The sequence below is a fragment of the Acanthaster planci genome, linkage group LG18 (assembly GCF_054643075.1).
Source record: "Acanthaster planci isolate LZ-2023a linkage group LG18, COTS_SCS, whole genome shotgun sequence".
In the NCBI taxonomy this organism is placed as follows: Eukaryota; Metazoa; Echinodermata; class Asteroidea; order Valvatida; family Acanthasteridae; genus Acanthaster; species Acanthaster planci.
The window spans coordinates 9801501-9816337 of NC_141794.1; the positions used below are offsets into that span (position 1 = coordinate 9801501).

The following is a 14837-nucleotide window of genomic DNA, read 5'->3' on the forward strand; positions in this document are numbered from 1 at the left end:
TCTGTTAAGCTTGACGACGTGTAGTTTGTACAATATAGTTTCATGTGCATGCAATGTCTGCAGCTCTCGGTCGTTACAATGTATGTTGTTTCTCGAACCACCCCCCCTCCTTGTACACAAGGTATGTGCAGTGTCAGTAACTCTTCTGCCCCCTTTCCCCTCCGGCGAACCTACCCCCCCCTTCTATTGAAGATGATCCAGAGAGCTTCTCTCTGACTGTGCTTTTCGTTGCATTTGATGGTCATTTTGATGACATGTTATAATATGGATGACTCGGAATACAGTGCGCCACCAAGAGGTTGTCACAAAGAGGCCATTAGCTTTACGGTTTACGACCAAAAAATGGGCGACTTGCCACGAGCAAATGTCAGTAGACAATTTATTAAATGCGTGATGGATTGGGGCATTCCGTGCCTCATAAAAATTACCATTTTTATATTAATACCGATGCTCCAAACAATTCCGGAATCTTCAACCCAGGGAAAAAAGTCAAACAATTCAGGTTCTCCATGCCCAGTGCAGTCAACTTGTAATCGACCATTTTCTAACAGTGCACTGTGAAAGGGGCACCTCTTAAGCCCTGTCCACACTGGAATTTTTTGGGTCAGACTTACTGAGACGATGGGTACTTTTCTCATTTAAGTCCAGCGTAGACATCCCGGGAAGTTTTCCTCGTGGTTATTTTTACCAGGCACGGTTGTTTTTACTGGCCAACATCTGCCCAGGAAAAATTCTTGAGTCACTTTTCCACGAGACGGAAAGTCCAGCGCTGACAGCTTGAGTCGGTTAAAGCATGGATAGTGGCTCAGGAGAGCGTACATCCGACCCCGAGCTCAGTGGAATGCTGCACACAGTTCAGAGATTAACTGCCATTTCCAGATGAAAATAAGGATAGTAACATTGTCTATTAAAGGATAACAACAAATGCAGAAAAGTCACACAAAGTAATCTCATACGTCATCGCAATGACAGTTTGATTACTTCTCCTGCAGTTTTAAGAAAATTTTCCTGTGTCAATAGTTCAAGTGCAGATAGTGGTCACATTTGACCATTTTCATTTTACAAGTTGCTCAGTAAACCCTTGGGGGAAAGAGTCCAGTGTCGGTATGGCTTTAGTGGTGCACAGCATTGCGAATCCCCGTCAAATCAAGATTTGAGGCAAATTCGATGCCCATCTGGGTTCACTAAAAACAGGAAACGATGGAATACACATGGCCATGGACTCCTGTGTTTCTTTTTTCTGAATTCAAATGAACTCAGATCCACCGCAGCTGAGTACATCAATTTGGCTTGTGTGGAGAAATCAGATACGATGAGTTTCAGAACAAAATTTGTACCCACTCAGCCAAACAGGCCTCCACTAACCAGGGAAAGAAAATTCATCCGAATTGTTGCCCGGAGCTGTTTGCCACCGCTGTTTTTCTTCCATCATATCCAGGCAAGGACAAGCATTCTGCCCAGCATACGGAATCAGAAATAATTGTAAGCGCAAAAAAAGAAAAAGTGAAATTCGGGCCATGCTAATTTGGAAGTGCAACTCGGGAAAAAAAAGCAAACCCTCAAGGGCCCATTGTCAGCATCTGAGAATGCTGTCACTCATTAGCGAGCAGTTGCATCCTGTGATTGAATGCTGGGACTGTATTTGTGAACAATACGTCTGTGTGCACGGCTTTTGCAAATGGTTATAATTATCGCCTATTATCACTGTGGGTCTCTTGTCTGGGACATTCTGTGCAATTTCATTTTTTACAGCTGTAGACTTGAAGTTGTGATTTGCATGTCAGATGAAGCATGTTGATGTATTTTGGATTGAATTTTTCAATGTTCTTGTGCTCCACTGTATCAACTGTGCAATGTTGCTCTCCGCTCATTTTTAAAATAAATAAAATAAAATAAATGCACTCATGGCATAAATTTTCCAGGACCCAATATTATCAAGTTGTACCGTTGGACTGGGCCTCAGTAGATTCAGAGCCCCCTTCTCTAAAAAGCCAGGATCTGCTCCCTCCCACCAATAAGCTACCATCGGTTTCTGGTTGGTAGAGTTTGAATTGGCCCTGTTGGATGTTGGAAAAGTTTATGTCTCAAAACAGAAATGCATTTTTTTACATTCAAAACCTTGTTACTGGTAGGTCTTTGTATGATATAACCACAATCCTTGAATATGCCAAGAAAAAAAAATAAGCAGTGAATTGGACGGCTGAAAACCTAGGAAAAGTTAATTTGTCGTATTTCATGGGTAGCATCATATTCATCAGTTGCGCCCTAAGTGACGCACATGATGGCACATGGTGGAGCACCACATGGCATGCCGTGCACAGACTTTGTGCACTCCAGTCAGTCCGGGGTGCAGACTATATGCACAGTATGCCACCTGGTGGTGCAACTGACGACTTGATCTGCATTCTGTGTAGTGAATCCTCTTACAATGGGCATTGTAAGGGTGGAGAGAGACATTGTCCCCCCAGTAAAACGGAAACTGAAAAGAGGCAAAAACTCTATAAAAATGGAGGAAAGGGCTATGAAAATCACTTATTTGTGTGATAACACCTTAGAATTGACCCTCTTTTTCCGTTGATAGTTTGTTAGTTAGCTGCTGATGGGTGCTTTGACTGCTCCTTCCCTGCCCTCCCCCCCAAAAAGAGCTTAACCTTAGCTTAAACCTTAAGCTTAAACCTTAAGCTTAAACCTTAAGCTTAAACCTTAAGCTTAAACCTCCCATTCTGCCAACATCCATGCCTGTCACATTTCTTGGTTTATTTCAAAGTGTCCGTAGCAACAATTTATAATCAGAAACAATTCACGCTGACCCATGTTCCAAATCTAATCTTCAGACAGGTTTGTCCAGGGCCGTTTTCCAATACTCAACTTCGGCTCCGTCTCAGGTTTCAATTGTTTTGTTTTTACTAGATGACTTTGAAGCTGTAAACGTAGTAATCAGTCTAATAGTGCCACAGAACATCAAATAAGATGCAAGAAAGCCAAAATTTACAGTAATCCAATGTAATTTAAACGCTCGAGGCCCACAATCGGGGATTGGTTTGGGGAATGAAGCCTGAGACAGAGACAAAGTCAAGTATTGGAAAACGGCCCAGGGTTGTGTCAGAAAATCTAACAGAAACGAGGAAGATTTGTAAGTAATGAAAACAAAGCACAGTATGTGGAAAGAAAAGAATTTTTCTTTGCATTTGTGCCAATCCCCCCTCCCCCCAAAGGGACCCACCCATTTCAGATACCCTGAAACATAATTGAACATTAACATTCTAACTTGCATTGCGCACAAATTGGAAATCTATGAATGTGGTGCGAAAACATCAGATGCATGTTGCTATTGTGTGCTGTTGCTATGGTGCCAACACGTACGTAATAATCTTTGGTTTTTATTGAGCCGACGTTTGACTGATATAGCAACATCAATGCCTTTCATTGACTCTTTTTTTTTTCACTGGAATTAAGTCCTTGGTAAAAGTACAAGATGACTGGTTTTATTGACTATAAAGAAATTGACTTTCTTAAAGATAAATGTTAAGACCACTTCACATTGAAAATGAAGGACATTAAAACTGATGAGTCGCCGTGGCCATGTGGTCTTAATATTTTGAAAACTATCGAGTGTGATTAGCTGTGGAGACTGTATGCTCATGATTTCATCTCAACTAAACTGAGGAGTTGGATTTGCGGGTGATGAATCAATTTGCTTTGGGATGCTCTGTATTGCAAGGGAAATAAATTTCTGGCTTTAGGTGGAAGTGTTAAAGTATGGCCCAACACCACCTTCGCAACTTTTGAGTTGCAGGGCTTAAGCAGAATCTTGTGCAGTGGGTCAATATAGGAATTATCCACATTTTTCATCCACTTTATTTCCATTGATATCAGGAAGCCAAATTGAGTGATACATCAAAACGATTTCAGTTTGCTCTTTCTTATGCACTCTAAAACAGCATACCTGAGAAACCTTTGAGACTCATTACGTTGGGTCGTGTCGAAAATTTGTACACAAATTTGGAAATGAAAGTTTGTTTTTCGTAGATAGCTTTCATCTGGCATCCAAATCGAAAAAAATGGACACATTCATAACTGGTTGTTAATGAAGCAAAGAAACACTTGGTCGCTGCTTAAAGTGAAACCTTTGGAAATCCATGATTTTCAGTTGCTTGTTCTTAATACAGAATGCAAATTCCTGAAGACAAGAATATCTTCATGTCTCCAAACCTAAGGGTTCGAGAAAGGGAATCATCTAAAACAACATTCACTGGCATATTTTGTCAGTGGGCAGTGTGTCATTGCTGTCAAGATCTGATGCACAGTGCACTGCCGTTGCATATTGGGTACATGGATATGTACTGTAAGCTATGTTACCCCTCAAAGGGGGGAGCAGGTTAGCGTAGCGGATCTTTCCTCGCTTTGCACCAATGAGGCCCAGGTTCGAGTCCTGGCTTGGCCCAGGCTTTAAACCCATTTGGTTTCCAGTCTATACATGCTCTTGCAGGTTTTCACCGGGTACTCCGGTTTCCTCCTGCCTCTAAAACTGGACCTTCTTCCTAACTCCGTAATGTGATGCTGATTAATAAAGTGTATGAATAAATGTACAGTTATTGGCGCAAATAACCTGAGTTGCTGAAAGCGCCATTAAAACAAAACAACAACACCCCTCAAAACAACCAAGAAACAAAGGGATTTGAATTATGTTAAAGGATCAGTCAGTTGTATATTGTTCATCTGACCCGTCAAATTATGCAGGTGCATGAGAGATGAGAATTATTATTTTTCTCCCAAAGAAGATAAGAATGGCTTTATAATTGGGTTGTGGGTTTCAGTAGTCTTCTTGACAAATTTATAGTGCTCTGCCCTTTTTTCCATGCTTAAAGCTTTGAGGCAAATATGAAGGAAGAAAAAATGTAATTGTAATGTGATTGTGGACGGACAAAAGTGAAAAAGACTTTGTGTCTGAACATGCAGACACAGACTATAAAAAGACCAATGCACTAAACACGTCTGTGTGGTTCGTCTGGCAAAAGAACCCATTCAGTTTCCCTGATAAGTCATCAGAATGGGAGATGGGAAGATTTAAACTCGTGCGTTGTCATGGTTATTTGGTGGCGTCATGTTGTGGCTGATGGGCTGTCCTGTGGAGATAATTGTTTGCGACAATGCGGTGGTGGATTCATTGGTCCTTCTTCCCCAAAGAGGATGTCCTCACAGTTGTCAAAGCAACATGCAAATTTCTTCCTAAGGAGCCAAGGCATGAATTTTTAATGATGTGTCGTCACTCCTTCCTTAACTTTGCAATTACAATGCGAAGTTAGATCTCTCTTGCCCGTTTGTTTCTGTTTTCTGAACATAAAGGGAAAAAATTAATCAAAAAATGCTTTCGTGCTGGCTTTTTGATCATAGCGTCAAAAAGAAATAGTTGAGGAAAGGGTTACTGTAACACTGAAGCTTAACAGCTGGTAGTTAAATTTTAAAGATAAAAAATGAGCATGTCATTTTTCTATGGTTGTTTGTGCATGCATGGTGGTTGCACTTCAGAACATTGGTTCAGCCTGACTGCCCGACATGTAAAAACTCAAAATGCATGAATATTTATCAGTCTTCAGTAAGAAGAAAGGACAGTGAAGGACTCTCACTTGTTTCATTCCCAACTGATGGGCATGTTATTATTGCTGAAGGTTTGCATTTCATTGCGGTTTTTAACATCCAGTCTTTCATTTTCTAGCAATCTAATTTGGAATCTCTTTTTTTCCATTGAGGTTCATTTTTCTTTGGCATGGAACATTGCATGTTGTAAAGTACCCCTTGCATCGCTGGTGTATGGTACTCATGCGCTCATAAAGTACTTCGGGGAACCCATTCTAAAAGCTGTAAAATGTGAAATTTGGGAGTGGTAGGTGTGAAATTAACCCCAACCTTCCCCTTTTGTTCAAAATCCATCAGGAGGGATTTTTTAAGAACGAGTAGGCTTGGGGAAGGTAAATCCCAACCACTTTGTGTTTACAAGGGGCGTGACCCTTCTTAGAAATGTTCCACTGGTCCCCTGCACAGTGATGGATTTTGGTAAGTTGGTTCCTGCAACAATATTTGGAAAGTTTGGCATCACCATAGTTATCAGCAGCATGAGTGTTGTTACGGTAGTAACTATAGTATATGTATTAGACATTCTCGTGGCTTTTTCAAAATGGTAGAAAGCATTTACTTTGTTGGGTTTTGTACAGAGCTACTGTCTTGGGACAGAGGCTGTTCATCAGTTACCACAACGCTTTGTTACCATGGTCACCGGATTCGTCTGCTGTAAGCAAAACATCGTGCGTGTCATAACAAAATCATTTGTCTGGCGGGAAGTATCATTATGGCACTGAAATCTCATTTTCTGCTGATTTCTTCTCTCAATTTCAGAAGCGTAAGCTCCAAACGAGCTTCCTGATGACACCATACGGCCCGTGAATGAAGCTAAGCTCAGTGACTAGCGACCCACAAAGGATGGAATTTGTTTCTTTTTTGCTTTTAAAAGGGGTGTACATATTTTTTTGTATATTAAAGGATCACGAATATTTCAAGAGAATCTCTTTGTATATAGTTTCTGTACAAGAGAAAGCCCGGTGTGATGACTCACGTTGTTAGAATTTGTTTAGAAATAAAATAATCATGCAAGGAGTTAAACCCCCTCATTCCCGGCCCTAAGCCCCTCCCAGAAAAAGTTATCGCTCCTCCTCACTAGTTTTCCCCTCTTCAAAAATGAATCCCGCATTTCGAGAATGCATCTTGAAAATGTGATTACAAGGTCTGATTACATGTTAGGTGTATGGTCAGACGCACAACAGGCTAGGAACTGCATGTAGACAAAATAGATTCTGCACAAAAGTATGAAGGTGAGCTTGCCTTCAGGGCTCGGGTTCTATTAGACAATTCAATACTGGAGTGTTAAAAATTTAAGGTTATTATAAACCCTAATTTGGGCAGAAATGTAAGAGATATGCCTTATAGACATGATAGAAGATGAAGCCACACATAAATGTCTTTCCCAGTATTTGCGGGGGACCCAATTTCAGTCGGATTCCCCAATGTAGTGTATTCATTTGAAAACGTTAAATAAAAAGAACCAGACTCTATTCTACGATTTCAATCTGACCCCCAGAATCACCTGGTACCATCACTGGCAGCGGAAGGGGAGGGGGCAGGCAGGCCAGTGCCCTCCCCCCCGCCCCCCACTTTTTCAACTGGGGGCAGGGCCCCCCTTTTTGCAGGGCCTGTAATGGGGTGGGTTTAATGGATCGGCCTAGCAATGGCTGATGCCTGATAGTCTAACAACTGCCCCCCCCCCACCTTTGAAAATCATTCTGCCACCACTGGGTACTATCCCATTAAGGGTTTCAATTTCAAATGTATACAATACATTAAAGAATACAACTGAAATTGGGTACCCCGAATACAGTCAATCATTGTCACCGCTGTAAAACCAGGCACGATTCTCCGCACACAACTTTGCTTTATTTCGTAGTTGTCAGCGTAGTCTGCAAATACGCAAGATTTTCCTTTTTACCTTAACAGTGGAGTATGTTCACCTCATCTTGTCTAGGAATATCCCGTAACGCAGTGTTTCCTGTTGAAACCCGAGATTTGCTACATTTACCTGTTCCCAAGCTCACATTGGACAAAACATACATGAGATTGAGAGTGTATCTAGTAGTATAATTGGCAGTGGACTTTGAAATGGGTAGTGTTTTACAGCTTTCCCACTCTCAAATCACCTGTGCCTTGAAAAACTGTTGTAACTCAGAAATAAAATATAAACATGCCAACCTACCGATATGGCCCGCCGTGAACTGTGTTGAAATGCTGCACTTGCAGTGATGAACCAAATGGGCCGTGGATGAACCAACTCCTTTTGCCCACGTTTTGGCAGTGAATAACCAGGGTTGAGTCCATCAAAAATCCAGTCACAAGACCAGTCATATGACCAGTCACACACAGCAGGACGAAAAGTGACAAAGGAATGTTTTTGTCACAGTTCATTTCAACATTTTAATTGTGACCCGGTTTAAGACGCTGACCAGCAGGGACTTGCGATGGAGTGGACACAGCCCACATTGTAACAAGTATGGGCAAGATCGAACAGTATTGGTGTTAACTGGTACACGTACAGGTTTTGTGTGTGTGCAATGTTTTGGATACCATGCTGGTTTAATCAGGTTTTAAAAGAATGCTTAATCAATAGATATTATACTCATGCTCTTTTTGCAACAATTTGTAGAATATGTGTAGTTATGAATACAAAACATCTATCGTTTCCACGGGTAAAGAAGTTTATTTGATATGCTATTTTAACTTAAACTTGGATCAAAACTTCAAAAAACTTAAGATAGTTGTTATTAACTCTCAAATATGCACGAGTCAGAATGATGGAAAATTATATTTTGATGTATAAAATGGTCGCTGTGAAGTTAAACTTTGATAAGGGGACTTTTGGGGTGTGCAAGAAAGAGATACTTTTCCATCATAATGTTTCACACCGAATCACTGTGCATAGCACTGATGCAGTTAGGGAATGATTCACTTAAGACTAGCAGAACTGCATAGAACCACACGTAGAATGGTGGGAAGGTATATTTTAATTTATAAATTGGTTTGCTACGATGTCAAACTTAGATGAGGGGACCTTGTAGGAGTGTGTAAAAAGTTATATTTTTCCACTGAATCTGTGCACGTTGCACTGGTACATTTATCGAAAAGTTCGCTTAGAAAAAATTAGCCTTTTTATACGTAGATAATGGCGTTCTAAGAGATGAAATGTGTGAAATCTGATTGGGTGAGAGATGAGGTACATATTGGTTAATGTGAATATTCATGAAGTTGAGGTCTGTCATGTTTTTTTTCTGTTGGATTGATAGGGTGCCATAAGATCCATACCTTTGCAAAATGTTGCAACTGGAGGTTTCCACAGGGTCCAGGGAGTTGTGTAAATAATGTGAAGGGGGAGATGGGTTAGATATGGTCAGTAAAGTTTAAAGTTCAGTTACATAATGGAAGCTAATTTTGTCTCCCCTCGCGTGAAGTGGTACAGTATATACTGAAGTAGTGTCAAATCATCTCACGGTTGTTGGCACTGCACGAGCAGAGATTCAAACTTTTTTTGCAAATAGTACCCTAGGACTCAGCCCACAGGAAAGATTGATCTTTTTTCGTGGCATTTAAGTGAGTGCAGGAATTATAACGTATCCAACAAATGCATTATAGTTTTTGGCTAATCGATGGTGCAGAAAAAGAATTGCTCGATGGTATCTTCTGTAGGCCTTTTTCACCCACGTGACTGGATTGCGCTAAATGTAAACAATGCCACCACGTACGCGTGGACCGCCGTGGCCACGGTGATCGCGAGTATTCCTACGGGCAGCTTCAACCACGTGTAAGCGCAAGTGCGAACGCAGCATGCATGACTAGCTCATTTTGAGTACTAATACTATGCACTCATTACCACCACAACACACCGCGGTCCAGCCACGGACGTGTATAATAAAATGGACTCGCAATGCCCTAAGTCAGCTTATAGAGTCACTGTATCCACTCGCGGCCATTTCACCGAGCCGAATACAAAGCTTTCCTGGCAATGCCCGCCTTTGTTCTTCCTGAGGTCGATAAAAGGGAGCCAACCTTCGGCTCTGTAAAATGGCCGCTGATTGGCTTCTTTTTCATACAAAGGCGTTGCAAGTCCAGGTTTTTTTGTATACGTCCGTGGGTCCAGCGCGATTGTGACATCATAAAGGTCTTTTGAGGTTGTTAAATTGATTTGAATATAGAGACCGGTGCGAATATGAATCCAGATAGTCTGTACATAGGCCTAGTTGTTTGAAAAGAGTGTGATTTCTCTTGAAAAAGAACAACTCATCAAAGTTGGAAATTGGTCGAGGAGCTGAGAAATTTCATTGTCAGATAAGCACAATTTGTGTGTGTACATTTTTTTTCCGTAAAGGGTCAGCAAGTTGAATAAGATAAAAATTCGTGTTCTTTGCTTTATCCTCTAAATTACGTTTATGATTGTTTAGAAAGTTTGCAAGTGTGAAAAATTCTTGACAGTTGTAGGAACACATTATAAATGTCACAAATTATCAGGCCTACTCCATGAAAATATTCCATGGCCTGCCCTTTGTTAATGAGTCATTTCGTCGTTTCTTTTGTGTCCAAATCAAAAGTTCTTGTCTGAAACGTGGTGCTCTGTGTTGCAGTTATGTAACCTCTTCGGCTGCGAGGCAATCACAAGTCACAAAACAAGTTCAATCACATGCAGGCCAAATCATAGGTACATTTAAAGTCACGTGGCCAAATCAAATGTCAGTGCCATGTCAAATCACAGGCCAAATCATAGTCGAATCACTACCAAATTGTAAACTGTAGTCACGGGTCTAGTCACAAGCACATACAAGCCCACTGAAGTAGCTATGTGTATGGAATGACCAAAGATCGTATAGCGCTGAAGGCGCAGATGGATAACTCTGCCCAAAAGATGTAATTACCGTAAGCGCCATTTGAGCAAGCGTTACGCCTGCGCAGTTTGCGGTAATGCTTGGGCGCAGGCTCGACAGGTGCACGTGCCTGCCGCAGCGCCTGCGCTCTGTCCATTAATGTGCATTGCGCACGCGTATTGCTTGCTCAAATGGCGCCCGTGCGATTACAACGTTTACGCGGCGCCATTTGATCTTTGGTAATGACAAACGATTTGATTACATGTACAAGTCTTTTTGTTGTTGAATATCGTACTTATTTTTCGTGTATACATTGCATAAACATAACGAAAATATCCACGTACAGGCCTACCCCTGGTCTTCTACGAACCTCGTTTGTACACGTAAATTCAAATTGCCCCTGGCTTTTAACAACAGTTGAAGAGAAGTTGTGTGCTTACACGAAAGGTGAAAGACAAGTGGAGTGGAGATGTTAGATGGTATTATCAGTAAATAGCTAAATTTGGAATCCATATCTGCGACTGACTTCAAATTATGTAGTAGTCATTCGGCTGCACCCGCGTAAGGTAATGAACTACTCTTCACTGTGAGATAAAAATGGTTGACGGTTCATCCCATTTTGAATTCGGGGTGGGAATGTTTTGACGATGACATCATTATGCAAATAAATCGTTGTACATTGTTAACTATATGATGGAAAACAGTCTTTAATTCTATTGTGTAAATATGGTATAATTCCACAAGTTTTGTACGTCCGTCCGATAAAAAAATATGTTTTCCCATTTTTTCCTCGTGTACAGTAGTGTTTGTGATTTAAACTTTAATAAATATGCACATTACCAGAAAGGTTAGTATATTTCCGCGAGTTGTTGTTTTGGTAGTCAGGCGTGCAGTTGGTTTTTGATTTATGTAAAAAATTCTTATTCCAAGCCTTGTTTGGACCCTTTCTTAGTAATTAAACCACCCGAGTATATCGTTCTGTTGCTAGTAATTTTTTTGTTCGAAATTTCTCGGGAAAAGTGGGCAATTAGTCAGCGTACAGGGAAAACCTTCAAACATTTGACCGGGGTCGCACGCCTCACACTGCGGCTTCTTCGATTCATGTCAAAAAGCTGCCGCTTGACAAGCATTTCCTGTGTCTTTTATGAAGAGCCATCAGGAATACGTCATCTTTCAATTCTAGGTTGCCAAGGTAATTTGTTCAACACACAAAAACACTCCACCGTATCCCTGCGATTTTGCAATGGATGTTTCATCAGACCTGTCAATGTGTAGAGCCAACAATAGTGCAACTAACGTCACATTCGGTTCTCGGCATACGCATGGCAACATCTTTTACTTGTAACACCGCCACTTACAAAACCTGATTCCGTGAAACGCCGCGCGAACAAATAAATGGTTAGAGTTCCGTTTCTTAAAATGAGCATGGCACGGTGTGCCGCTGGATAATTTCTCCCTTTCGAACGGAGGATACCTTCGCAAATTTCACTACATTTCAATAGCCTAAAACGGTTACGAAAACCTGTGCACTGCAGCTGGGGGGTGAAATTTCTCGGGGGCGCCCAGGAATACTTTTTGAAGGGGCACTGAAGAATTGTGGCTTAGCGTACATTCAAAAATTTCAGCTGGGGTGGGGGAACCGTGGGGACAAAAACCCCTCTTCCAGGGGCACATATCTTTCCCCGCACCACACCTGTCAAGTTTTTAAAAAAATGTATGTGCAGTGGGAAGTCAACCGGACAAGGGAGTCTCTATCTGAAATTTGTTTCTTGAATTTCAATTACATTTGGACCACGTTCCGATGATACCATTATCGAAGAAAACGCTTCAGTCTTGGGCATTCCTGGGATTTTGTTCAGGGGAGCAAACCACTTTTTCCCAAGGGGATGGGGATTTCGAGGTCGTTAGCTAAAAATGATAAACAATTAACGGCGGGGGGGTCAGTTAAGAGGTGTTTTTTCCTTTTTCAAGACAATTTGTGATTTTCATCTCCTTTTGACTCTTTTTGTTTTCATTTTTTTTTTCAAACTACCCCTTTTTTGTTTTTCATTTTGTTGGGGGCGGGGGCTGGCAAGCGCCCCTCGGCACCCTCTCGACGCCCATGGCTCTCATCCGTCAAGTTCTATCGGACACGCGGTCCCTGTTTACATAGCCTTTACTCAAGGAGCGCGTGGCTACCTGGACACATGACCCACGAGCAAGACGAAAACTGCGTGATGTGTCCAGGTAGCCACGCGCGCCTTGAATAAAGGATACTGTTTACGTAACAGTTGTACACGCGAACGATAATTTGCCCAAAAGGATTTGACGGGACGCAGTGAACTCAGTGTACTTTTAGCAAACGTAGGCCAGCCAGTCCTGTTTACGTGTGGAATGAAATACACTTTACGTCAAGGATGCATACACAAAACATTCAGAAATTTAGGCTAGTCATGGCATGAACATTTTCCGTCTCTTCCCAAGCATGTGCACAGTTCTATCGATTCCCCAACGTGTTTGTTTATTTTATTTTTCGAAAAACATCTTACTTCTTACATTTTTTCAGTGTATTTTAACATTAACCCTACTTCCTTATGGTTTATGTTGAGGACTGTTAGAGTTAATGTGTTAGACGGAAAAGTGTTAAATACTCCAGTCAAAATTGAACACGAAATGACTACGGCTTAATCGTCTTTCAGAATGACCCTGCAAGACTCCTGAAGTTTTGCTTGTTCACTTCGCCTCTGCGTTAGCACATCACGCTGTGAAGCAACCATGTATAGTAGAGTTGGTGAGCGTATAATGCAGCTCCTCAACACAGGGAAGGCGAGAAATTCGAAAATTCTATAGACACGTTTCAGAATTGTGCTACCTTTTAGCAAGAAACTCTGCTTAATCCCCCACAATCAGTTGAAAATGATGCACTGTAAAACAGTAAAGAAACTTGCGTAAGACCAAAAATCACTGTTAATGTGGCGAAGTGCGTCTTTGACCAAACTATGGTCATTATAATCCTATGCTAGAAATGACGCGTCCTCGGTTTTGTTTGACAAATAGGTTTTGCCGCACATTGTAAATTCTATTCATTCAAAATGATAACGGTTAATTAAATTAACTTCAAAACTTCACCTTTGTCTCTAGAAGACTTGAACGCGCAAATGCTACAATGAATTTAATCATCGGTCATTCCACGTGATCAGTGGTCGATCTGTTTTTTGGCATTTGTCCATTTGACACCGTCAGATTTCAATAGAATTCGTCTCATACTCAACCAGTGATTATCTACATGATATAAGGATTAACTGAGGCTTTGTTCAATCAATTTCAAGAATGCCTCCCCCAGATGCATTGGATTGCGTACAACCACGCACAGACGTGTTTGGCACGGTGTAATGCAAGACAAGAAGCTGACGGCTGAACCGCTGAACCAGTCTACGGAGCAAGAAGAACTGACTGGCTCAACTGTTTCTGAATGATGTGGAAATATGAATACACTTTGCTTTTCATACCTAAAGGCCGACTTATTTCTTGCATGAAATGGAAAGTATGGAGCTCCATTTGCCTTTTTATAGACCTTATTCCTTCCAGTTTTTGACGCATAAAATTGTCAAAGAACTAAACGGATACACAAAACAAGTAAATTTTGCAAACTAATAGATATGAAAAATGCTTACTTAAAGTTAAAGACCTTCTTTAAACACACACACACACACAAATGCGGTAATTATGTTTGAAGTAGAAATGAGGATATAAAAATGTAAATATGCCAAAGAAAGCGTGTGATCGTGTGACGAATTTAAATGAAAATTGTGTGTAACAAGATAACGAAAATGCTTCATCTATCAAACGTCCGGCAACTGAGGACGACGAAATTGAATTGTCTCTCACGACAAAAGTATGGAAATGGATGAAATTGTTTAAACAAAGTAAAAAAAACTGAAAGACTTGAGACAAAATTGAGCATGGGACATAAAAGGTCATGAATTTTTGAGATGAGGAGAATTTTAAGTTAACCGTTAATGAATTTGAGCAAAACTATTAATATGTGCGGAAAAGCTTAGCTATTAGCGATTTCACCTTATAGCTCGCTCGGTGAAATGCAAATTCATAAAATTACTACATCTGGGAAAGAAAAACATGTCTAAATCAATTCAGCATTGTAACAAATTGTGTTACCACGGCAACCGGCCAATAATCCTTCCAGGTATCTGGATTAACAAAACCAATCAGGCTTGCGTAAGGTCAGTTACTTGCCACATGCGTTGTCTCACAAATTAAAGGGATGGGCAGTTGCAGTAGTAATGCGTAAGGGGAGGCGTCTGTTTTTTTTGAATGTTTTGTTTTTCTTTGTTTTATTGATGAGAACAACACAAATAAACATATATTGGAAAGTAAAAGCACCAA

The 14837-nt window shown here is 40.9% G+C and overlaps 1 protein-coding gene across 2 annotated transcripts in view; it reads left to right on the plus strand.

Annotated features, from left to right (window-relative positions):
* LOC110978673 (uncharacterized) overlaps nt 1-11300 on the plus strand; it is a 28751-nt gene extending 17451 nt beyond the window's left edge. For both annotated transcript variants that reach the window (XM_022233839.2, XM_022233838.2), the window contains exon 5: nt 6394-11300. In XM_022233839.2, coding sequence (XP_022089531.2) covers nt 6394-6401 — 8 coding nt within the window. In that variant the 3' untranslated portion in view covers nt 6402-11300. The remainder of the gene's footprint in view (nt 1-6393) is intronic.
* The last annotated feature ends 3537 nt before the right edge of the window (nt 11301-14837 follow it).